General features: G+C 45.4%; 1 protein-coding gene across 1 annotated transcript in view; it reads right to left on the bottom strand.

The window, feature by feature from the left end:
• The window catches only part of Lama1 (laminin subunit alpha 1), a 124,069-nt gene that overhangs the window by 55,019 nt on the left and 42,672 nt on the right, over positions 1–26,378 (bottom strand). Inside the window, exons 4-21 of the mRNA NM_001108237.3 lie at positions 25,667–25,909; positions 24,468–24,647; positions 23,147–23,236; positions 21,899–22,016; positions 19,714–19,892; positions 18,984–19,089; positions 18,004–18,164; positions 16,870–17,010; positions 15,636–15,809; positions 14,667–14,768; positions 14,096–14,307; positions 13,230–13,341; positions 10,940–11,050; positions 6,201–6,328; positions 4,226–4,312; positions 3,293–3,504; positions 1,210–1,316; positions 743–923 (exon numbers count right to left, since the gene is read on the bottom strand). Coding sequence (NP_001101707.2) covers positions 743–923; positions 1,210–1,316; positions 3,293–3,504; positions 4,226–4,312; positions 6,201–6,328; positions 10,940–11,050; positions 13,230–13,341; positions 14,096–14,307; positions 14,667–14,768; positions 15,636–15,809; positions 16,870–17,010; positions 18,004–18,164; positions 18,984–19,089; positions 19,714–19,892; positions 21,899–22,016; positions 23,147–23,236; positions 24,468–24,647; positions 25,667–25,909 — 2,644 coding nt within the window. The remainder of the gene's footprint in view (positions 1–742; positions 924–1,209; positions 1,317–3,292; positions 3,505–4,225; positions 4,313–6,200; positions 6,329–10,939; positions 11,051–13,229; positions 13,342–14,095; positions 14,308–14,666; positions 14,769–15,635; positions 15,810–16,869; positions 17,011–18,003; positions 18,165–18,983; positions 19,090–19,713; positions 19,893–21,898; positions 22,017–23,146; positions 23,237–24,467; positions 24,648–25,666; positions 25,910–26,378) is intronic.

Below are 26,378 nucleotides of genomic sequence, written 5' to 3'. Positions count from 1 at the left end.
AGAAGAAAACATCACAGACTCAGATAGGGGGTGTGTGACCCGAGCGTGAGAGTCGATAGCACAACTATTATCAATAACTGGAACTACTATTAAAAGAGAGGCAATGATTCCTGAGACCTCGTAGGTTCCCGAGGGGGCTGGGTACCCCAACTCGCTCTGAGTCTGAGAGGTCAACAGAGTGGGACAGATGCCGAATGGACAGAAAAACAGAAGGCAACAGTTCTCAACCTGTGGGTCACAACCCCGATGGCGGTTGAGCAACCTTTTCCACAGGGGTCACGTGTGACACATCCTGCATATCGGATATTTACATTGCAATTCACAACAGTAGCAAAATTACAGTCATGAACTAGCGAGGAAAGTAGGTGTGTGGTTGGGGGTCACCACCACATGAGGAACCATATTAAAGGCTCATAGCATTAAGGGGGTTGAGAACCACAGCTCCAAAGTCATTGACTTCTTATTAGCTGCCAATTGTGTTAGGTGTGACCCCCTAGAACTCACTGACCGCTGGATGCGGTCTATAGTTAGAATATCAAAAACTAGACTTAAATTCCCCATAACAAGAAGTTTGGCAGCCTCCAAACTGAATGTCTGAACCCTAGGAGAGGTTAGAAAGAGAAAACCAGTATAGAAACCCACCATAAAGACAAGAGAAAAGTAACGTGTGCGGAAGTTATCCTGACACCAAGAAAGGCGACAGGGTAAGTTTTCAGGGAACACAAGGTACCCCAGTGCTTACGTGTACAGCCGCCATTCTGGAATGCATAGAAGCCGTGTGAACACTGGTCACACTGTTTTCCAGATACACCTGGTACACAGTGACACTGGCCTTCCTCCGTGCAGTTGTCAGATATGGAGCCTTCCCCGCTGCAGTTACAGGGCACACAGCCAAGTCCCGTGTCCAACCCATAATAGCCAGGCTGTGTCAGAAAAGAGGAAGAGAACCATGGGGTTAGTGGCCTGTGCACACAACCAAATGTTCTCCAAGTCACACTCGTGTGTCGTGGGATCACAGCGCGTGCCAGTTCCCGGGCACACCATGTGCATGTCCTGAGCACACCGCGTGCACGTTCTCTCGATGGGGAAGCCAAGCCTAGGAGTGAGCTCCTCCCATGTGAATTCAAGTGCCTGAGGACCCAGGCTAAGTGTCAATTCTAAATGCTGGCAAGTAATTGAAGAGCATACAATGCCCAGTAAGCATCTTACCAGGCACTGGTCGCACTGCTGTCCTGTCACGTAAGGTTTGCAATCACACAGTCCAGTTTCCAGATGGCAGATGCCAGAAAGGGAGCCATTTTCATGGCAGTTACAGGCTAGGACACACAAGACACAGAAAGGCTTTATTTATGTACTTAAAAATAAATAATTTGAGGGAAAGCCTTTTAATTCCCTAAGGAAAAGGCTTGAACCCGCAACATATCAGATCACAGAGCTAACATACTTCCCAGACAATGAAAGCTCAGTCAGTGTGAGAAGCAACCTCAGAAGCAGGGGTGTTGGCCCTAGACCTGAAGATTTGACAGCCCAAGAGTGGGTCTGGGATCAGCTTCCTGGCTAATCCACCTTTCCTGAGAACCTGGCTTCCTTCCAGCCTTCGATTTCCCTTGGTATATGTGGGGCGATGCACACACACTCCTGAGAGATACAACCATGCTGCCCTTTGGAAAGGACTTACTCTTGCATCCCATAGCCTGACTCTGAACATGACTTCTACCTCCCAGTACACAACCTGCAGGCTACCAACACACAGATAGCTGCTGTCTAGCTGCTCTCCCTCTTTCCTTCCCCACCACTCCCCTCCCTTCCTCTCTTTCCTCTCCCCCATCCTCTTGACTTATTGTTCTGAAGTATATATATCTCCCTGGCTCCTCTCTTCCATGGTCCTTCTCTTTCCCTACTATGTCAATCAACTTCAACCCTTATTTTCTGTCCTCCTGGTCTCCTGTGTGCTGATGCATCACTTTTCAAAGTCTCTGGGACCCCGTAAGCACTCAATTCAGCGAGGAGATCTTACCGGTCATCATGCGGGATCTTTCTTCAGAATTTGACCCATATACCACCCACATGCACGCCTACAATTTTATTTTCCTGTATGATTGACACCACCTCGTCTCTATGCTGTAATAGAAGGCCAATGTTTACCTGGCATTATGGAAATATACAAGTGACAATTCTTATCCATGTAGCCCTTCCTTGAGACTGTTCAAAAAAAAGACCTACACAAGGTCCAGACGGCAGAAATGACAGCATGATCTAGAGAGGGGACCCATGAGGCTGAGCTGGCAGCTGATGGCTACTGGAGAGTTTTCTTCAGAGATTTCCCCCTCCCCCTTTTGCCACCAGAGCTTCTGTGGGTGGCTCCAACTCCACACACATAGCAGCAGCACTGAAAGAACTCCATGAGTGTAAAAGCAGGGGACATAGGAGGGGTAGCAGAAGATAGGAGGAGTGGAGGGGAGGGTGTAGGGGCGAATGAGATACACTGTATCATGTTTCAAACTCTCACACAATAAAGCTTTTCCTTAACTATGCAAAAATACAACTGTGAGGGCCTCAGTATCAACCCCAGTGCCTGATCATCTTGGGCATATGAAAGTGACCTTCTCGGTGAGTGGTTCTACATCATCCCTGATTTCATGGCTCCAAACAGAACGTAGCCAATCAGGATCAGGTAGTGTAAAAGCATACCACCAGGGTGTGGCACCACCATGCTGTCAGAAAGAAAACCTTGTCCTTGACCACGAAGGATAATTTTCTAGACTTCTGTCCTTCAGAGATAGCCACCAGTTAAGCAGCTGTAGAATACAGTGAGGAGTTCGGACCATGGACATTGGGTCCATGACTGATCAACCCAAGACCCCTCATCAGTACACAAGACAGATTCAAGATAAGGTCTCTGTGATGGGCCCAAGCTTAGGCCAGGGAGTGGCACTATCAGGAGGTGTGGCCTTGTTGAGAGAAGTGTGTCATTGTGGGTGTGGGCTTAAGACCGTTCTCCTAGTTCCCTGGAAGCCATTCTTCTCCTGTTTGCTTTCAGAACAAGATGCTGAACTCATAGCTCCCCCCTATACTATGTCTGCCTGGACGCTGCCATGTCCCGCTTTGATGATAATGGACTGAAGCTCTGAACCTGTAAGCCAGCTCCAATTAAATGTTGCCCTTATAAGAGCTGCCTTTGTTGGTCATGGTGTCTGTTCACAGCAGTAAAACCCTAAGACACTGAGCACCAGGTCGAGTCCTTTTGACAAATGTTACGAGATTCCCATGGCAATATATAACAGGCACTCACCTCGGCAGTTTTTGGCAGTCACTGCGTCTCCATAGAAGCCATCTGCACACCTCTCACAGTGGGCACCGTCTGTGTTCCACAAGCACTTCAGGCATTCCCCGGTGACAGAGTCACAGTGGCCAGCCTCCAGGGGATCAACATTGCCACTGCAGTTGCATGGTACACAGGTTCCCCCTGGCACGGTTGGGTTTCCATAGTAACCATCTGCACATCTATATCCAAGACAGAAAGCAAGGTCTAGTCAATAGGATTGTTCAAAGATATTACTGGGCAAGTCAGGGACTCCCTGGATGGCTAATAAATCAGAGTGGCTCCTTCCCTTAAGATTTGTCATGGAAAAGGGGTGACTTCCCATCCTGACAGTCACAAATCTTCCTCGCCTCTTGTGAGACGGGAGCAAGTTGAAATGAGCCACCATGACCGCGTCTTAAGTCACTGAGCTCTTGACAGGCTGAACCAGGGGCAGACCTCAAGACTAGCCTTCGGGTGCCAGAAGACGACGCTTAAATCAGACCACCCAACGCCCTCACTATTGTCTGAAGAAACTGAATTCTCAGTCCTGTGACAACCGTGACTACTGACCTCCCTCACCCTCTGCTATTGTCCTTGGTGTGAATCCTGATGTGCTCCAGGAGGTGGAACACTGCTCTCTCAATAGGCGTCCTGCTTTTCTCCATGATCTTACAGAGTAACAGTAATGCACTGAGACGCCGAGACCACGCTTAACTACACATTTTAAGCACCCATCGCTACCCATTGTATGCGTACATTGAATTATCACATCATAGCTATAGCGGTATGGACAACTGATAGGTGCCAGTTAGCACTGAAGATCTGTAGATATTCAAGAAGAAAATATAAAATATGCGCTGGGGTTTTGAAACGACGCTACTGTTGCTTTGTGAAACCGGGGGTCGGGGTGGCACAAAGTACCTCTCACACCAGGCTCCTGAGTAACCTGGGGCACACTGGTCGCAGACCACTTCCTCTCTGTCGGTGAGGTGGCAGGTAGGGCTGAAACTGTCAAAACATTTGAAATGAGTGCTATTGTCCAGTGGATGTTGCCGGCTGCTAAATGTTTAAAAGGGTTGTTCTTGGATACCTCTGTCCTAGCAAATGTTTAGCAGTTTCTCTCCCAGCATTTAGCCCAGAATCCAATGCCTCGTCCATGCAGCACAGCCTGGCGTGCCCTCCTGTGTCCACTGCCTCCTCCTCCTCTGTCCTTCAGCCCACCCTGCACTAACATCTCCCACCTCTGCCTGTACTAACTGCTAACTGCCTCTTCCCCATTGCCTGTCCTGCCTCACTTCCCTGAGAAGGCTATCTGGGTGCTCTGGAAGCATTAACTCCATTCTTCTCCTGCTCTGTGGTAGTAATCTTTCAAGTTCTGAAGACAGCCCCTCCAGTCACACACACAAACACACACACACACACACACACACACACACACACACACACAGAGAGAGAGAGAGAGAGAGAGAAGTAGAGAGAGAGAGAGAAAGAGAGAGATATACAGATACATAAATACCTACACACAGACATACATAGATATACACACCACACAGACAGATACAGACACACAGACACACACACACACACACACACACACACACACACACACACACACACACACACACACGGTACTAGAGTGGCCTGAATCAGGAAGACGGACAGTACCTCACCATTTCATAGGTAACCAACCATCAACTATCTCTTCTACCACTTTGGGATGGCTTGGGGGAGCTCCTCAGAGTTTTCTATGCAGAAAGGTTGCATCCCGCTGTGGTAGTACTGAGAAGGAAGGGATGGTTTTGTCACTGAGCCATTGCCTTCAGGAACAAGGAAGGTCACTAGGATGCGACTGACTGTGTTAGTTCTTGTGAGAGTGAGCTGTTATGAAACACTGAGGCCAATCCTGAACCTCTATCTGTGTCATGTGACCTGTCTCTCACACACAGCCAGGTCCTGAAATCTCCAGAATGAACTAACATGTCTTTTCTGTCTAAGTATCCAGCTTCAGGAATTTCGTGGTAGTGGCAGAGTCTAAAACAGCATCGTCCTACATACAGGAGTTTCAAGCGAAAGTCCCTGTGGAGGGGAATTCACTGGTCACAGTAGAGGAAGAATACCAATGAGATGGGGGAGGGGTGGGGGAGGGGAGGGAAGGGGAGAGAGAGAGACAAAGAGAGGAAGGCAGAAAAGGAGGAGGTGGAGAGAAAATATAATAGCAAAGTACTGGCCTATAGAATTCACATGTCCTGGCAGGTAATAAAGGATTTAATGAAAAGATCTCCATCCACACATGCCCTGCTTTCTGCTTCAAGACCAATTGCAATTCCTCAAGTACCATGTGTGTTGGTGTCCCGGTGTGCACACTCAGTTCCCTCTGGCTGCGGAGTCCCCTTTCATCACATCTGACACCAGAGCTCCTCCAGAAGTCCCCCAGCCCACCCACTCCCACCATTGGTGGAATGGCCTCCACTGCAATCTTGATTACACCGAGTCCCTGGGGCCAGCAGTCATGGGTGGGAGCCTGCCGTGCAGATCATCTGCTTGGATACCAAGTCTACAGCGAGCGTGTATTTCATGTCTGCTGACTTGGTGGGCAGATTTAGCTTCATATTTTCACAATTCGGTCATCTGATCAAATCTCATCAAACACAAGAATAATGTTTTATTCATCAGTACCTTGTCCTGACTGCCAAATGTATTCCTGAGAAGACACGTGGCAGACATGGACCCAAGGGGAGAAGAGTGCGCGTGCATCTTTGTGTTATTAAATACACCAAATTTTTAATAACAAAAGAACTCTCTCTTTCCCTCTCTCACCAATTATCATTCACGACAATAACACTCAGGACACAGACTTTCTTGGCAACATCACAGACAGTTGGGACCTGACACTTACTTGTTGGAGTCAATGGAGAGAGGGCAGGCACAAGGCTGGCAGTCCCCTGGGGTCCCACGTGAAGGTGTCCCATAGAAGCCAGGCAGGCACTGCTCACAGTGATCCCCTGTGGTGTTGTGTGTACACCCCTAGGCCAGAGGCATGAAAAGATCCGTCAGTTCAGGCTTCCTTACAGGATTTTCAGAGTCAGGTACTAACAAGCTGGCGTTCACATTAGAACGGAAAATGGGCAAAGCCAAGTTCTGAAATTCACATCAAACCCGGAAGAAAGAAGAGCCACTTGCTTTCAGATTGACAGGTTTCAAGTCTTTAATTATGCATAGATATGCACGTGGGGGGGGGGCACACTGATATGTGTGTACAGGTGTCCACAGAGAGCAGGGCATGACACCATATTCCCTGGGGATGAGCTCACAGATAAGGTACTGAGCCACCTGTTGGGAATTCAGGATCTCTGGAGGAGTAGAATATGTTCTCAACCCGTGAGTCATCTCTGGGGCCCTGGACTGATGCTTTTGTTTGCTTGTTTTTAGTGTGGGTTGTATAGGATTGTGGAAAAACTTCAGCTTAAAGAATCCCAAAGAGACATGACAATACAATTCAATATCTGACCTCAGTGGAAACTCAGGAAAAAAAAAAAAACATGGATGGTAGATTCGGGAAGCAGAGCAATGTCTCAACTCATTCTAGGTTTTGAATGTATTAAGGTTACAGTTCCTGTGTCAGGGTATATACACTGAAGGATTAAAGGATAACCAGCCATTGTGTGTTCAATGCACTTCCTAGTAATGGGAAGATAGGATTAGCTAAACGGTGTCTGCCTGGGTAGACAGGCGTGACATGAACAGAGCAAGCGTGGGAACCACCCGAAACACGAGAACTGGGGTAAACAGCACGAGTCATGACTTCTGTTCTTACTCCTGTAAGTCTGGGTTAAAAATTAAAATTATTTCCAAGTTCAAGATTTTCAAAATCAGGTGGTAAAACTATAAACCTACCAGGTCTAAAAGCTCAGTAAATCCCAAGTTATAACCACTAAGTCAGCAACCCCCAAGCCAGACAAGCAGTTAAAAGAGAGCAAAACCACAGAGAGAGAGAGAGAGAGAGAGAGACAGACAGACAGACAGACAGACAGACAGACAGACAGACAGAGACAGAGAGACAGAGAGAGACAAAGAGAGACAGAGACAGAGAGACAGAGACAGAGACAGAGACAGAGAGACAGATACAGACAGAGAGAGAAACAGAGAGACAGAAGAGAAACAGAGAGAAACAGAGGGGAGATGTGGAGAAAATATTAATTGGCCAGGGCATGGCAGGGTAGGTGAGTCGGGCAGAGACCATGAGTAGGGCAGGCTTCAAGGAGTTGCTGGATCTATTCCATACAAGCTCTCTCACACTCCACTGTCCCCCTGACTTAGTTTCCTTAAGTATCCACCCTGTAGTTTATGGTACCTGAGCCTCCCCTCATCCCACTTGCACTGTGCCCTAATATCTTTGAAGACACTTCTTTTATATACTTGGTCATTTTCACACATCAATTGAATGGATTTTCTCTTCCACACTATGCGCGCTTCTGCGATTCCTGAGGCTGGCAGATCCCTGTATACGAACCTAAAGTCAGCACTATAAACGCCTGGTATTCTACCCACTCATATGGGTTGCACCAGATTCTCTTACTGAGTTATCCTAGACCTGAGGGCCTTAATTCAAATGTGGATGCTGACCACCAACCACAGTGAGCTGTAGATTTGGATTCGGGCTTCAGACAGGAGCCTGCATTTCTAAGGAGCTTCCAGGCAAAGCCTGTGTTGTTCTCAGGCATTTGAGGAAGCGATCGTCGTCTGGTTTTCCTTTCCATCCCCGCCATGACCTTTGATCATTAACCCAGATGCATTTGAAAAATGTAAAGAGACTTGGCAGGAAATCACATGGCTGAACTAATCCTGCTGTACATTTTTAAAATACCGTGTTACGCTGGCCCGAAACATGAATGGACAAAAAAGAACCTTCTGCGAGGCTGGGTAGCTGATAAGAACTCCAATGGCCTTGGGAAGGTTGGAATGTTGCAGATCCGGAGCCTGACTTCGATTTATCTTGGGCTACCTTCAATCCTCTCAACTGACCTGACATCCTTGTGACTAGCAGATAAAGCCCCTTGGAATGTATTAAGTTTAAGAGATCCCTAGTTTCTGCCAGCCAAAAGTCCAAGATTGCCAGCAGAAAACATTTGGGACCCATAGCAGAGAATCCCCCATGTTGTGGCAACCCATCTAATGGTTCCACGGGCATATTCGAAGGGGGCCTTAAAATAAGTCTTTCTTCTGTTACTATACAAACTTCTCTTACCACATTGGAGAATGGGTTTGGGGTAACCTAAATCTGCATTCCTGGGCTGCCACTCACTAGTATTTTGGCTCCAGAATAAACTCTCTCTTGCCTCCTTTGAAGTGTGAGTTGTGTTTTTATGGTGGTGCACATCTGTGGAATCTGATCGAAGGGCCGTACTGAAATTTCTATTTGGGTAAACTGTTTAGCAATTCTGTTGAAAGCCTAAGGAGCATGTATCTTGGTGTTTCCTTTGGAGTGGGCCACTCTAAATGCTGCTGCTGCTGGTGGTCTGGATGCCAGAGGGCCAAAACAGTCAGCTCTCCTGCAAAGAGGAGTTTCTTTTTATTGGGGTCCAAGACAAAAACCTCAACAACAGAGCCACAACCCGGCTCTTAAACAAGATTTTGTGTTTTTTTTTTTTCAACTCTCATCTATGTTATCTTTCTCTCCACCCATCACCCCTAAAAAATAAACATTATTTGTTCAAAGGCAGAAAATGGTTGCTTGGCAGGAAAGGCTAGCAGACACCATCTTATCTGGGTGGCTCAGGGTGGCATTCCAAGAAGCAGAGGCAGTGACGTCACGTTCCCATGGAGGCTCTGAGAAGGCATATCCTTCCCACAATCTCACATCCCAGTGCCTGGTCCCAGTGAAAATGTGGGAACAATGTATAGCTGAGATCGTTCAGCTGAGGCCTGGCCTTCTGGCAGTGTACCAGGAAGCATGAGCTACCATAGGAGAGGAGGCGAGGGACACAAAGCTTTGCTAAGCCAGAGGACCCGTGGTTTTAGAAGTAAAGAAGACAGTGGACAGGAGTGGGGGCTGATGGGACGAGAGCACATGGCTTAGTGAATGGCATGGTAGCAGCATGAGATCTTGGCTGTGAGATGCTGACCAAGTTCTCCAAGGGACTCTATAGTATGCCTTGGCTTCCCTCTCATTCTAAAAGTTTCTAAAAAGTGTCCACAATGTATGTATGTGTATATATATATATATATATATATATATATATATATATATATATATATAAAGTATATACAATGTATAATACTACATATGATAAACGGAGTGGTTACCAGACACACTAAACAAGTACAGCTCACTTAGCACCTGTTCCTTCACTCTCCACTGTATTTGTTAGGTGAGCATAGTCCAGGCGCATGCAACTTATTTCATACATACTTCTGCAACTACATGTTTATAGATGTCCAAGGAATCTTTATTTAACACAGACTCCCTGCCACTCTACTACCCACTAGAAGTGCATCCACAACACACTGGTCACCCTCCAATGTTAGCAGGAGCCCTAGGGTAGGGAGGGGTGGGGTGGGGGGCTTGCAGACCACATGACAGGATGGGGGAGGACAGAGGGACAACTTCCCCTCAGGCTCTGAAGGGAAGCCATCCCAGAGGGACTGAGTCACCAGCAGATGTCACTTCCTGCAGTTGCTCTGGGCACTCAGCATCCAGAACAAAGATGAGCACAGGACAAATGAAGGTCCCCTCAGAGAACAAGAAAGTGTGCAACCAGACTTCATGCATCTCTGGGGTCCGATGATTAGTTCTCCTTAGCTCTGCGACTCAATCAATCTTTTTATTATTAAAGAGCATGGGGCTGGGGCTTCCTTGCCCAGATAACTGGGCTATTAGTTTCACATTCACACTATTTCTGAGCAGCAGATCCATGTGAACACAGAGGCTTTCTGTCCCTTAAAGGCAGAAAGAACTCCTGGTTGAACCCAGGTAAGTGTTACCCTGCACCTGAGTCCATGCCCAAGGTTAACTGTGTACTTGGCTAAGGCCCATTCCAACTAACCTTGATGGTGAAAGGGCCCTTTGTTTGTAGAGTTTAGCTGAACTAACTATAATGTCACATGTGGTACACATGTGACTTTATCATGTTTTATTACTCTATTTCGATTTGTAAATTTTAAAGGTTTTACTATTTGCATTTATGTGTTTACATTTGCCTGTATTATAATTTGAATCTATATATTTATATATGATACAGATTAGTGGTATCTTAAGGATAAGACCTGACTCTAGAAGTGACATTAATTTATCTTTTGGGTATGCCTTACACGCACAGCCTGAAAGGGAAGATGTACAGTAACTTTAAAAGTGCAAATCTTTTGACTGATTCCTCACAAAATAAAGAGTGTGGGACTTCTTTGTGATGGAAACTCACAGGTCAACAAGTTCCAGAATTTGAATTTCCAGACCAAAGATACTCAACTCATCCCACAAAACAGTGTGTGAAGCCAGTTTTTTTTTTTCCCACCATAAAGCAAGTAATATGCAGACACAGAATTCGGCATCTACCGAGGCAGAGCTGAGGTAGGGAGCCACTGCCCACGACGCATGGCAATGAGCAGGTTGGGGACACACAAGGTCAGCAATAAACTCACAGAGCAAATTCCATGAATGTCACACTCAGATGAGTGGCCGTGGCATTCGCAGGGCTGACAGATTCCTCCAAAGAGTATCCCATCTACTCGATAATAGCCGGGGAGGCAGGCCTGCAGGAAAAGAGGTCCAGTGTGTAGTCAGAGCTCTTGATGTGTGGCCTTGCAAATGCAGCAGGCAAAATGTGGCTCTGGGTATTATGGGACCCAGGAAACTGCTGGGTTTTCCACGAGCAGGAAACCATTTTTCCTTTCTGACTTTCAAGCGTTTTAATCCAGATAGCATTTCCATGCCTCAGAAACACACCCCCTTTAACTGTGCGATCCAGTGTTCTACAGTAAACTTACTGCCGTGTAGCAAGCTCATCTAGTCTGAATATCTTTAGTATCTAATCTGTTCGATGTTTTCAGTGGATGAGAGAGTTCTCACACTGAAAGGGGTCCTGACTCACCGGTTGAGAACCTTGCATTAGCAGATTTCCTTTCTCCCCATTTTCCCTCTTGGCATGCAAATCACTGTTGCCTTCAAACAGTGAATGTGTTCAAGGACAGGCCTGGGTCAGTGTGTCAGTTTAACTGAGCAAAGAGTCCAGGTGGACCTTCTGTGGGAAGAAGCCAGAGAGGCCCTGTGGGCATCCAACGGCACTCTCTGCTCCTGCTTACAAGGGGCAAGGAACCCTTCTGCACAGTGGTGCATTTCCTTCTCAGGGCATCCCTGAGAACAGCACCTCTCCTTTGTAACTAGCACATGCAGGTGGAGAAGCACCTGGTGCGTCCTCCAGATAGAGAAAGTATACAATCATGACATGCCTGGGGTATGTGGAAATGTCTTGCCACTTAAACCCTTTACATACGGTTGGCAGGGTGGGATATCCTCCATGGATCCTGGGACCAGTTCCTCAGGCTACTGGGGCACGGCTGGATTAAGCCTCTTGTGTTGGCATGAACATGTGCATATTACCACGACAGCTCCCGAAGCCCAGTGAACTTGGAGTGAGTCTAGGAGCAGTCAGCTCTCCTGGCATTGCTGGCTCAACCTCTCAATGCAGGGTTCCCTGCTTCACATCCATGGTCTCTTATTCCATAATCTACCACCATTTATCTACTAAGCATTAAACATGGAGTGCCTAGACACAGGATGTTAGGTAGGCCTAAAATTTCATCCTTCATACCCAAAAATAATGTTCATTGGTTCCAAATACAAAACAAAAACCTTCCAAAATATTTAAAAATATGAGTACGTACATGTCTACATCACAAGCTGTCTTTGTTAACTACACCATTTAAGATTTTAAAGACTGATAAAAAATTGTCTCCCTATAAAATGATTGGAAGGAAATCGTAATCAATAATAAATGCTCATAATGACTATGAGCCATGACCATGTGGGGCCATGATTATGTACACAGTGGCTAACTCTGCTAGTGAGACCCAAACCTCAGTGTGACCACATCCTAGCTGTAAAGGTTAGGCTTCACATTATAAGGCTACATTATGGATACAGAATCTCACTGCCTTAAAATTCCCTAATCTTTGGGAAAGAGTGTGTGTGTGTGTGTGTGTGTGTGTGTGTGTGTGTGTGTGTGTGTTGTGGTATTTGTGATATGTTTGTATGTGTGTGGTATGTGCTATATATGTGGGTATGTATAAGTGTATGTTTATGTATGCAGTGTATATGCAGTGTGTGGCATGGTATTTGTGATGTGTTGGTATATGTGTGGTGTATGCTATATAGTGAGTGTGTGTGTATAAGTGTATGTATATGTGTACAGTGTATATGCAGTGTGTGGTATGTGTGTGGTGTGGTATTTGTGATGTTTTGATATGTGTGGTGTGTGTTGTGTGTGTGTGTGTGTGTGTGTGTGTGTGTGTGTATACAGTGTAGATACAGTATGTATGTGTGGTGTGTGTATGAAATGTGTGGGGATGTGATGAGGTGTGCAGTGCATATGTTTTGATATGTGTGCATGTGTGTTTGGTGTGTCTGTGGGTATGTGCACAGGAGTGCAGGTACTGGCAGAGGTCAGAGGTCTCAGGTGCCCCTGGAGTGGGAGTTACAAGCAGTTATAAACTGCCTGATGAGAATTCTGGGAGCTGAACTTGGGTCCTTTGCAAGAGCAAAGTGCACGCCTTTAAACGACATAATGCCCAACACGCCCATAACTCAACAGGTCTAAGCATGGTGGGAGTTTCCTAAAGTTAAGTGCAGATAGATGGTCATCACATTAACTTCAGCAGACCTTTCCCCCCAGGAAATTAGAGAAAGGGAGAGACTGGCAGAGGCCAGCAGTACCTCACAGGAGGTCCCTGTGTAGCCTTGGGGACATTCGCAGTGCTCCACATCAGCAGCAACTACCAGGTCTATAGCATTAGGGCTTGCTATGTCCAGAGAGACAGAATCCAATCTGAAAACAGACAAGGGTCACCATCACATAACTTCCATGCTTGCAAAAGACTTCTAATGCTTCGCTGAAGGTAGGCTCCCACACGGTTTATATAAAGGAAATGGGCATGTGGTGTCTGTGTGTACCTCACCAAGCACCCTGGCAGTCACCATGATTCTCTGAGGACATTCCAACAGTTGTTGACAAGGAGTGCTTCCACCCACAGGCTGCTGAGGGAAAGCTCTGACAGAGCCTACTTGGAGTGAAATGAAAGCACTTCACCATGATCACTTGCCTCATCGTGACTACGGAGACCATTCTCTTCTGGGTTGGATCAGGCCGACTTTAGCAGTATTCATTTTTATAAGCTTGGCTTCTACATACTAACTCCCTCAAGGCAATCAAAGGACCAAGGATGGATTCAGTAGCTTAAATAACTGCACAAAACTAAGGCCACTGGCATCAGAGGAATGAAGGGAGAGAGAGGGTGAGAGAGAAGGGCAAGGAGGTAGTGTGATCCAGACGCTCTTAACTCACTGAGCACTGCTTGGAAGCTTGAAGCATTGTGCACTTGAAGCTTTCTGAACCTAAAGTCATCTCTTTCCAACAAGACACGCTTGTCCTTGTGCCTCAGGTTTTGGACAACATGACATGCATGAGAGCAATTCTAATATACCCAGCTCTCTTAACCATGTCCTTCATTTTAACATTAACCTTGAAATATCACTAAAGGCAAGATTGTACTACCTATGCAGAGATTCCTTTCAGTACTTACCTATACAGCGCCATTTTAGCAGAATTATAGTTGGCTCTAATCAAGAGATGAGTCACATTGGCCAGGACAGTCATCAGCTGGTCACGGTCAATCTCCCTTCTGGTATTAAAGTCCCGGAAGTTCTCAGGCACAAGTCTAACCACATTGAAGTATTCCTCGTAGGGTTGCAAGGACAGGCCCTCAGCCCGTGTGCTTATAGTGAGCCCATTTCCCTAGCATTCGAAACAGAGAGGAAAGACATTTGTAATTCAATTCGATGCCCCAACATTAAGTTCTGTGTCCAGCAATCAAGTCCTTAGAGCAAACATGTGATGGAATACATGACCCAATCCAGAGTTACCAGGGGAGGGCAGTTGGCTGTACTCATTTTTCCCCATGTGTATGTACAGTTCTGCATATATGGCGTGCACACACACACACACACATATACACATACATACATATGTACAAATACACATACACACATACATACAAACACATATACATACATATGTACACACACAACACATACACACATACATATGTGTGCCACCCCACCAGACCCCAATCTACAGCAAATCAAATCAATCACCTTGATGATGACGTCAGCATGAGACATGAGATTACTGTCCACCGTCTCCACAGGGATGTCGTAAGACACTGTGTATTTTAGGAACCCACCAAATGCTGTCAGCTGGAAGAGGAAGGCAAGGGTGAGGGGCAGGAGACAACAGTCGTAGCCTTAAGTCAGGGGAATCCATCGCTAAGATCCACCTGGGTGTGTACAGACACAAGCCTTCCTGATGGCCACAGAGAGGACGTTCATGCTCGAAGGCATATTAGGTACCATTTAATAGATAGGATTATGATAAAGAAATCCTTATTGCTGGAAGAAAGATATGTAATCCTTCTACAATCCCCCAAGGTAAACATTCCAAATGTTAATTAATTAATTAACTGGAAAGAATCCTATTGCATTCATTTGTGTCTATTTGCGCACACCGTGGGATACGGGTGGAGGTCTGAGGACAACTTATGGACGATGGTTCCCTCCTACCATGTGGACCCTAGGCAGTGAACCAGGTCGTACTCGGCAGAAAGCCCCCTTTCCTGCTGACCCATCTTGGCAACCATTTTTATTTTACTTAAATGGATCGTTTCACTTTTGCCAAGCGTATTAGACATGTCATTTAAAGAAAGCTCTCAAGGTATGTTTTCCTTTAAATGTATTCAAGGGATGCCTGTTAACATATACATGGGATTAGTTACTGGGGTAACTAATATATGTTAGGGCTGCCCACTAATATATACTGTGGGGTCATTAATGCATATTGGTGAGTCTTCAGACAGCGATGGTACCATCATGAAATCTCACAAATGTCTTCTAAAGCTCTCTGGTTACCATCATAAACAGAGAATATCATGATACACAAGGTAGGCCATATGTGGAAACATACATTTATACTTCTGGTACTCTGGGCATCCTCCCCAACCCCAACACACACACACACACACACACACACACACACACACACACACACACACACACGCGCACACACACCTTGTTTCCAAGGTAGGCCTCAGGAGCTGCCCAGTAATAAGGGGAAGTAAATCTGTGCATGACCGCCGTGTTGTTGATGCTGATCTGACGGTGCCTGCCCAGGGCATCCTGCTGAGACCGGATCTTATTTGGGCTGATCAAGTCGGTGACCAACCACCCTGACATATTGGTCACCTTAAAAAAAAAAAAAAGAAGTTTAGAATATGACATCAGGGTCACCTTAGAGTGCACCGAGTCCTGGGTAAAAGTCTTTGCTCAAGGAGACAGACAGAGCAAGTGGGGCTCAGGCTACCAAAGCACAGCGAAGGACTTTGGGCTAGGATCAAGGAAAAGTAAACACGTCACACACCTCCAACCCACAGTTACACACAACGGAAGGAGCACAACCATGCAGATCAGGGTTATGTAGTTTAGATTTTGTCTTTCTGAGACAGGGTCTCACTATGTAGCTCTGTCTAGCCTGGAACTCACTACGTAGATCAGGCTGGCCTCCAACTTGCAGAGGTCTGCCTGCCTCTACTTCCAAGTGCTGGAAGTAATATATATTATGATATGTATAATATATAGCATAGTTATATATTATAAACTATAATTATATATATATTATACATTTTAAAAATCCAAAATGCATCTGCTCCCAGCGTCTTAGCTACAGGGTACTCAGACTATAAATGCCATGATTAAAGTATCTTCCTGTTTCTGACTATCTTTACTTTCTTCACTCAGCTTTATAGACCAATAATGAAAAATATTTTAAAACTTCGGACTTTATACTGCCAGTGTCTCACTTGTCCAGGGGTGGTGACTACAATGGTCAGTAGTGGATAAACTTGGAGCCCAGCAGCCCCTCCCTAACTTCCAGCCATCACCCTGTGAACCCTTCAAACTCACAGCCCCAGCTTCCCCATACCCCAGAGTCTGCCTGTTCTACAGTTCCATGCCCTCTGCTCTTTTTCTTCTACCCCTGGGATGCCCACACTCCCACATGTGTTCTACAGAAGAAAGGGAAACAGGCTGTATCCTGCAGCACCATTCCAGCCAATCATCTCAACTGGAAAATATACATGGCAATAAATGTGTGAATTGGTACAAAAATGTAGCAATGCTTTAAGGAGTGGGCTGCCTTGCATGGATGCCTTGATCTCTCCAATGGAAGACTCTGGCCTCCTGGCTTCCTAGTGTGGCCATAGATGGCCCATGACCTGCTGGTTAAGGAAATTGCAGTGTCTCCCACCTGACTGACAGACCATGTGAGGCTGTCACAGACATCGGAGACACCAAAGCAGAAGCACTCCGAGCAGCCCTCGGGGTTTCTTTCCTTCAAGTTATAGAATCCTGGTTTGCAGCGATCACAATTCTCTCCCTCAACATTTTTCTGTTAAAAAAAAAAAAGATTAGCTTCTTAGCTGCTGAGGCCGGTGTATCCAGACAGACATGGATAGGATATGCACGTGGTGTTGGCAAGGAGAGTGCACCAAAACAGGCAATACATACTCAGTTAAATAAATATTCAAAGAACGTGGGAAACCTCAGGCCTTGAGGTTTTATGAGTGTGAGCCTGCGACAACTTGCCTGATTCTGTCACCGAGAACAAGTCGAAGATGTTAGAGCTTGGTCAGTACATTGAAATAAACTTGTTTTGTTTTGGTTTTTCCTTTTGAGACAGGGTCTTACTGTGCAGCCAGACTAGCTGGCTCGCTTCCACTTCTCAAACCCCTCCAGGCACCACACTCAGCACTGGGATTACAAGCATATACAACATGCCTTGCTTGTGCTAACACTCTCATATTTAAAGAGGGCTATAGAACTATTTGTTTTGCTTATAAATTCTCAAGCTTATCCTGGGTCCCATGCAACGCAGACAGAGGACTCTGCTTTTATGGGAATAGGACAGAAGGTACAAACAGGAAATCTCAAGAATTCCGGGGAAATGGTTATTAATATCATATAGCCAAATAAGACCCCTCTCGGGCACTGTGTGTGTGCATTCCTACGATTATACAACCCTCTTTCAAGAGAAACTCAAGATAACAGATCTGCATTTCATTAGAGTTCTGGGAAATTCGGTTTGTACCTGGTTCTTCTCCAAGCAATGGGATGAAGCCAGTGCCACAGAAAATGGCATGCAGTGTTGGGTTTCATCTAGGAAGTCACAGAGACGCCTTGGGAATACTCGGCCATCACCCAGAGGTGTCACAGAAGAGTAAGCCAGGTGCCTATCTCAATCCAAGGTACAGAACAGGGCCATCTTGCCATGACATGCTACTTCTACCTAAGCCTCCCTGCTCTGCAGAATACACGATCGTCTGATCCAGGGGAACAGAGAGACCCAGAAGAGACTCAAAACTCCCTTGATTTCCACGCTTACCTTACAAAGACATGGCTCTGTGCATGGGTCCTCGTTCACGCTGCCAACGGTGCTGCAGTCACAGGGGACGCAATTCGGGAAACCCCGGTAGCCAAACTGGCAGCGGTCACATTTGTCTCCTGCATAACCTTTCCTACATGGACACTGACCCGGCCACTTCCCTGGGGGGCAGAGAAAACAGCAGTACTGATTAACACAAGAAGTTCTGGGGTTGAAAGTGGGGGCCTGCAAACTCTCTGTAGGGGGCCAACACGTGCCAACTGCAACCTCTCTGAGCAGGATTTCAGGTAAAGCTAAGTGGACAGTCACTCTCACTGCTCTCACACAGTCTCGGGGTGTGCATACCCAAATGTCCGTGGCTCTGTTTAAAAACAGGGCGAGATTACTGCCCGTGGACCACAGTCTGCTGTAGTGCCGGTGTGAAGGGGGACACTGAGATTAAGACCCACAGGCAGAGCCAACAAGTGTTGCTGCAACTGCACTCCTGGTCCCGGAGTAACATACAACACACACTCACAAAATTAGCTGTATGTGAACATTCACGGCAGCGTTAGTCGTAACAGCTGGAAGGTATGAATAACCCAAGGCTTATCCACGAAGGACTTGTGAACGGCATCCCCCAGCTGCAGGCGATGTTTTAGATTCCTTTGGTGACTAGAAATATCAGGTTTTATAGGTCCACTCATCGGTTGATACACACTTGCATACGTAAAATGCAATAAGCTAAAGGAGCAACAGAGCTAACTACGATACCCGCACAACAACAGGATCCTCCTAGAGCCTGAGTAAGAGGATGGAGTGACTCACAGAAGCCCCACACACTAGAGGGTCAATTTTATGTAAGAGATAATAAATACCTGGCGGACTAAAATACTCAACACAGGATCAAATCCTCACATTTCTCCATCCTGGTAATAACTCTACCCAGCACAAATGGTACACCCTGGATCAACTGCACACACAACAGACCAAGTCCTTACCGTTGGCTAAGTCGGCGTGGAGGTCATCCTTGATACAGACAGAACTCAGAGACCCCACCGGGTCACAGTCACAGGGACGGCAAGGCTGGTCCTCATACGGAGATACCTGCAAGGCAGAAGTTGTCCTGGATGACCTCACCAGAATAACATTTTATTAAACAATAAAATTATTTCAAGCGTGGCTTGAAATAATAACCAAAATGTCACCCACGAGGTATCAGCATCCTATTCAGGGTGAGACTATCGCAGTGATTTTGTGTAATGGGAGGTTAGGTGTCAGGAAGATAAAATGGCCCCAGGCAAGAGGCTCTAGACATCTTTTTGCTGGTGATAACAACATGCCATCCTTTCTTCTCTCCAGTGAGGTCACCTATTACTGCCACAGTTGAGCATTACCAATGAGCACACCCACTCCCGGGGTTCAGCTGCAAATCAGGTCAATTGGGGGCTGAGTGAATGCATCCTGTAGCTAACGTATGGCCCCTTTAGTTATTAGTTGAATCTGCATATTTATAGTTAGAATCATCATACCTCACCGGACCCCAATTCAAATTGAATAACAATAGACCCATGTATCCACTTTAAGCAAGAAAGCAAGCCTCTGTAGGAGATAAAACCATGCAGAACACTGGTCCGATGGAGTATAAAGAAAGTACACTGTCCTTCAGAAAGAGGCTGAGAGTTAGTGAGGCATGTCTTCACCTAGAAGGCTGTGTCAGGGAGCACTTACTTTGTGAGGTCTGTAGTACTGGTCAATGCAGGTTTCACAGTTGATCCCTGTGGTGTTCTGCAAGCAGTTGATACAAACTCCTCCTCCGCTGTACTGCCCGGCAGTGTTAAGGCTTTTCCTCTCCTTTGCAACATTGTTGTCATAGTAACAATCTTTGGCTTTGTTGTGACAGTTACATTCTAGGAAGTATTTGAATATCTCAATGAACACCGGTGATGTGACCCAGTTAAAGAAAACCTTTATTTCATGAAGCCTCTGTGTTTTAACATTCTAACATAAATAATTCCTTAAGATGTAGGCAAGGGCTAGAGAGATGCTCAGTGGTTAAGAACATTGACTGTTCTTCATAGGTCCAGGGTTCGGTTCCCAGCACCCACAATGGGTGCTCACAACCATCCCTAACACCAGGCCCAGGGCTCTGATTCCCTCTTCAGACCTCCTTACACACCAGGCACAAGGCTACATGCAAGTAAAACCCGCATCCACATTAAATAAATAGATACTTTCTAAAAAGATAGTCTAGGGGGGGAATGGGAATTGCTATCAAGGTAATTAAAGGTACTGCATAGGTGTGGTAGTGTACACATATCATCTCAGAGTTATAGGCTGAAGCATGATAATCTGACCCCTGCTTGTACCATACAAGGAGACTCTGCTTCCCCCTCAAAAAATGATATGGTAGGCTCGGAGAGTGCATCTGGGGTTGAGTGCTTGTTGAGTAAGTTCGAGTGCCAGGTCTAAAATTAAAAGCAATTCTGGGAACTGGAGAGATGGCTCAGAAGGTAAGAGCACTGGCTGCTCTTCTAGAGGACCCAGGTTCAACTCCCAGCAACTGCAGGGCGGCTCACAACCATTTTGTAACTCCATTTTTGGAGATCTGATGCCCTTTTCTGTGTACTAGGTTTGAAGTAACGTACAGACATATAAGCAGGCAAAAGGTGCAGAGACACATGGAAAAGCTGAACTTAAAAAAAAATTAATGGCTTTTAAAAAGCAATTCTGTAGAGTGGCATACATTATTAGGTCATTTCTTACATAAGAAACATTGAAAACCCATTCGATTTTATTTGAAATATTTATTCAAATAATATATTTCAAGTACATATTTATTTTATTTGAATATTTAAATAAATATATGAAATTATTTGAATAATATATCTTATATTAACATATAACATAAGTGCTCAGAAAAAATACTAAAAACAATGTAGAAAGAAGGGAGGGAGATAAAGTAAAAAAATTTAATTTAAACATATTTGTATAAATGTGCGAACTCATGTGTGTGTATGTGTGTGTGTATGTGTGTGTAAGTGTGTGTGTGAGTGTGTGTGTATATGTGTGTGTATGTGTGTATATGTGTGTGTGTATGTGTGTGTATGTGTGTGTGTTTGTGTGTGTATGTGTGTATGTGTGTGTATGTGTATGTGTGTATATATGTGTGTGTATGTGTGTGTATGTGTGTATATGTGTGTATATATGTGTGTGTATGTGTGTGTATATGTGTGTATATATGTGTGTATGTGTGTTTGTGTATGTGTGTGTTTGTGTGTGTGTTTGTGTGTGTGTATGTGTGTGTATGTGAGTGTGTGTGTGAGTGTGTGTGTGTATGTGTGTGTATGTGAGTGTGTGTGTGTGTGTATATGTGTGTATATATGTGTGTGTGTGTTTGTGTATGTGTGTGTTTGTGTGTGTGTGTGTGTGTGTGTGTGTGTGTGTGTGTGTGTGTGTGTTGTGGTATGTGCAGTCCAGAGCTACATGTGGAAATCAAAGGGCAGCTTATGGAGTTGCTTCTTTCCTCCTACCACGTGGATTCTAGAACTCAAGCTCAGGTCACTGGGTTTCGGGACAAGTACCTTTACCTGCTGAGTCATGTCACCAGCCAAAGTAGCCTTGGCTCAAGATGTACTCAGTGGTAAAGCATCTCAACATGGCGGACTCCTATAGGCCCAATAGCCAGTACCATAATCGAGTCACTCATTCACCTCAACTTCAGATTTGTAGCTAATAAACAAGCACACGGGCTAAGAAACTGAGGTAAAACCGTGAATCCAAACATCGCAGAGGCTTTGTGCAGTGTTTGAAATGCGGAAAAACTAGGTATGTAAGGCTTCTAGCAATCAAGATAGCGTGAGTTTAACCACCATTAAGCCGGAGCCTAGTCTCTCTATGTTGTAAGCGTACTTACCTTCACACTGGTTACTGGAGGAAATGGTTCCGGGCCTCCAGGGCTGCTGATGGAAGCCGGGACAGCACCTGTCACAGCTCTCACCACATGTATTATGTTCACACTGACACTGAAGTTGCTGGGCAAAACAGGGATAAGAAACAAAAGCTCAAAACTGTACCTGTGTATTATCCTTAATTTTACTTAAGGAAAAAAAAAGCCACTACGTGAAGTCAACATGTGGTAGCTCTTCATGGTGAGGGATGTGGGACTGTGTCATGTTGTGCTATCAATTTACCGATGTTTCGGTTCTGAAGGGGACGCACACCAAGCCCAGTTGCAAACACCCATGTGTTAACTAACAAGAATGTTCTTTACAAGGATGCATTTGACTTTGGGGATTGGGAGTCCTTATCAATACTTGGATTAATTATGAAGAGATCTTAGCATAGTTTGGTTGATGATTTCTGATGTTTATCAATATTTTGTCAGTACCAAAACACAGGAAAAGAGGCAGACAAGACAGCTTGGTCGTCTCCCTGGCCATCAAGCCTGACAACCTGAGTTCCACCCCAGAGGGTCACATGATGAAATAAGAAAACTGGGGTCCATGAGTTTCTCTCTGATCTCCACATGTGCGCTGTGATGTGCACCCCCAAATAAATAAATGCTAAAAATAATGTTAATATAGAATGTGGGCTGAGGGTATGTCTCACCGTTGAAGTGCTTGTCTAGTATACACAGGACCCTGAGTTCAGTCCCAAGTAGTGTAAAGACTGAACAACTAGAATTAACAATAAGTAAAATAAATAAATCAGAATATTCCTACTTAACGGGTACAGAACTCCAAAGATTAGAAGTAAATAAGTGCTCTGAAAAGATTTATCAAACTCTGTTCAAAATTGTTCACTTAGTACTACACCCAAACAAAGTCTATTATTTTTTTCATTTAGTACCCACAATAATGGAGAGAAGGGAATCATAAAAATAGCTGATATAACTTTTATCAGCACATGTCTTATATAAATATGGAAGGTTGTGGAACTGTCAATTTTCTGTCATAGACATCTTACTATAAATAACACAGTAAGGGCCCATTAGACATATAACCTCAAACCAAAACAAATGGATGACATTGCTAAAACCAAAACCATAATTAATTTTTTAAATTGATTTGATGCCTCTTACTGTCTGCCTTCAGCAGAGTCAGGAAAACACTATAGATAAACCTATGTCTAGGTCCCAGTATTTATAAACACTAGAGCAAACCTTTGCTTCTTCATCCCAGGGGCAGCTGCTAGCATGGCCGGAGCAAATGCACATGCCTCCAACGGAGATGTCTTTTATCGAGTAGTAATACTGAGGAGAAAGAGTGTGACAAACAGAAGTTAAAAACCACCCTCATTTTAGCACAAAGTAAACAGTGGCACCCCACAAATATCTTACCTGGGCTCATGAGTTACTTTAGGTACTCTAAACTTAATAACATGCACGTTTAAATTTTTATTTCACACACCAAGAGCCTTGGTGCTCAGTTGGAAGCAATTCTACTCAGATTTGCTCATCAAGAGGACTGAGGGTCTAAAAGAACTTTTCAATGTGGTTTCTTTGTAAGCCAAACACCCCTCTTCATCATTGACCCAGCTCCATTTGGCAGGAGTTAACCTTTAGGGTTAGGGTTAGGGTTAGGGTTAGGGTTTGGTTAGGGTTAGGATTAGGGTTTGGTTATGATTATTGCTATTGTGATTCTTAGGGTTATGGCTATTGTTAGCCCAAGGTATGCAGGATATGTTCTAGAGGGAACGTTGTCATCTAGATGTAGATCCATGGCTTCAATGTTAACAGAAATCCTCATTGAGAGGATTTCCATAACCTGATCTGAACACGAAATACACAAAAATAGACCCTCCCCCTCAATGTTGTGTGTTCTAACAGGCTCAACTGGGATCATCAGCGAAAGACAAATGAACGCCACCTGGATAAACCATGGTGGGGCATCCCAGCAGCCCACAGTGCCTGACTGACACCACCAGATATTTTTAAGTGTGTGTGATAGGCTCAGGGATCACACATGCTGCTGGTCTGGCTAAAATATGTCATCTGCTTTGAAAAAAAGTTTCATAGAGTTACACATCCAGCTACCCACAACCCAGTAATTCCCTCTGAAGTGATGGAAGGGACATCCAATATTTGTCCACAGATGTGTTTTATACTCAACTGGACACTTAACATGTAAGCGTCTTCTTAAATATTTCTCAATTTTTTTTATCATTTCAAATAAAACAATTAAAATTCCCAAGTCACTGAGGCTCATATGTGGAGCCAACGCTAGGGTATTTAGGACAAAGGTCATTACATTCTCCAGGTTTACATACTACATGATGGGGACAGGTGGGAAGAATCCAGGAAGCCTGAAGAATGCATGGTAGGGCCATCACCTACAAGCTGGCTTCATAACAGATGACGGGAGATAATCATCAGGAAAATATGATAGTTGGGAAGGCAAGAAGTCAACCAAGGGAAATGAAGAAAAGAATGTGCCCTGAAACAAAGGTTATCACGGCGGTCAGGGACCCCACCACATACTCACACGTCTTGTGACAATCGGGTCGAGGTCTCTGAGGTCCCGGTGGCTAAGGGTCATGAGGTCTGCATTGAGTGTTCTGATGCGCTGCAGACGAAGGCGTATGTACCGTGCTGAGGTGAATTCCAGCAACTGGGGCGAGGGGTCATCAGCACTGGGCCTGCCATTGATGAGTGATGTGTGGATCTGGACATGGGCAAACACACGTGTCAACTGTATGCACACGTAACATGTACAATAAAACCCTGTGATGGAACTACTACAAAGATAAATCTAAAAATTAGGCAGTGCAAAAACTAACCATATACCTCACCTAACATATGTTAGGTACTCATAAACAGCGACCCTCGCTTTTGCCTCAGTTTGGGGGTTACCCACTGTGCTACCTCAGAGGTTTCTGGAGCTCTTTCAGTAGAAACTTCTCCCCATATTGTGTGTGTGTGGGGGGGGGTCTTTCAATACCTACTATGACACTATAGCTTCTCAGAAGCAAATGCCTAATGCCATGAACAGGCCGGAGAGGGTAAGGAAAATATGTCCCAAACCTAAGGATTTCTGCTGTCTTCCTTAACCTATGTAACTGTAGGCTTCCTGCCCATCTCCCACCACAGAGAGCACCTGAGAGTTTTTACAGGGTTCCCTCATCAAGCAAGGTGCTGGATGAATGAGCTGTTTCTGTTTCGCTCGGAGTTTACTGACCTGTACATTGAGCTCCTAGCCCACGGGCAGCTCCCCGCTCCACACCTCTGAAAGGGAGGGAGGGAGAAGCTGCACCTTTCAGAAGCATCTACCCCCTCTGATCTGCATCTCTCCTTTCTTGAGTAAAACAAAGACTTGCTATGTTTCCCTCCAACTCATGATCCTCCTGCCTCAGCCTCTGGAGTGCTAGGATTACACTTAATGTGCCACCATGCCTGTCTTTGCTCCAAATACAACTCGTGCCCTTGCCGTGGTGTTATAGAAAGATCCCACGGGGGTAGAGGACAGGAAAGACTGAGAGAACCCTATGCTGGGAAGACATCAATCAAGACAGACAGGAGTCAAGGCTACTTTAAGAGTGAGGTGGCCACACGTACACCTTTGGGTTAAGGGTGATTGATTTTGAATGTTCAGCATATAAGCTCCTCTGTGCGATGTCATGGGGACATTTGAGGTAGGAGGCTCAGAGGACAAAAAGCCATTTCTGCAGTGCACACCGTACCTACCTCTCCATGTTCAAGTGGCACCAGTTTAGAATAATACGAGGTGCAGATCACTTCGTTGTCAGCTCTGTAGGTGGGAGGTCCCCGCCGTGGAGTTATTTTGTAGCGCGTCAGACACTCTGTGTCACTGACTGCATAGTACTGCCAGGGTCTAAACTTGACACCATCCACGGAGCGCTCCAAAATCCAGTTTCCAGGCCGAGGGGCATTGGCAGCTTTAATGATGACATACGCAACTTGAAAGACCTGAAACCAAGGAGGAGATCCCGATCCAGAATTAATAAGTCAGACACAAAATGACAAACGCTGAGAGAACTCTCTTGCACAAGAAAGAGCCCCATTCATAGACACTGAGTGTAGAATTCTGGCTCCCAGGGGCTGGAGGAAGTCCGGACAGGGGATGAATGTTGGGTACAAAATTTCAGATGCACAGGATGGACAGGGTGTGCTGGTCCCATGAACAACAACAGCTTTTCCACAGTAACAGTCCTGTACCCCGAATTTACTAAACAGAGAAACCTTCTGTACTCTGACCACACACACACACACACACACACACACACACACACACACACACACACACAAAGACTGTGACTCTGGACATACAGATGCCTGGCAGGTTGCAGCACGGTGGGCATGTACAAATCCTGTGCTGTACACATTAAATACATAAAATTTTAAAACAGTCAGAATCTCTAACAGTGCTGTGGCTGGC

This window comes from Rattus norvegicus, chromosome 9 (genome assembly GCF_021556685.1).
Source record: "Rattus norvegicus strain SHRSP/BbbUtx chromosome 9, alternate assembly SHRSP_T2T, whole genome shotgun sequence".
NCBI lineage: Eukaryota > Metazoa > Chordata > Mammalia > Rodentia > Muridae > Rattus > Rattus norvegicus.
Note: the sequence above shows the minus strand (reverse complement) of the source record. Positions and strands in the feature narration are given on the sequence as shown.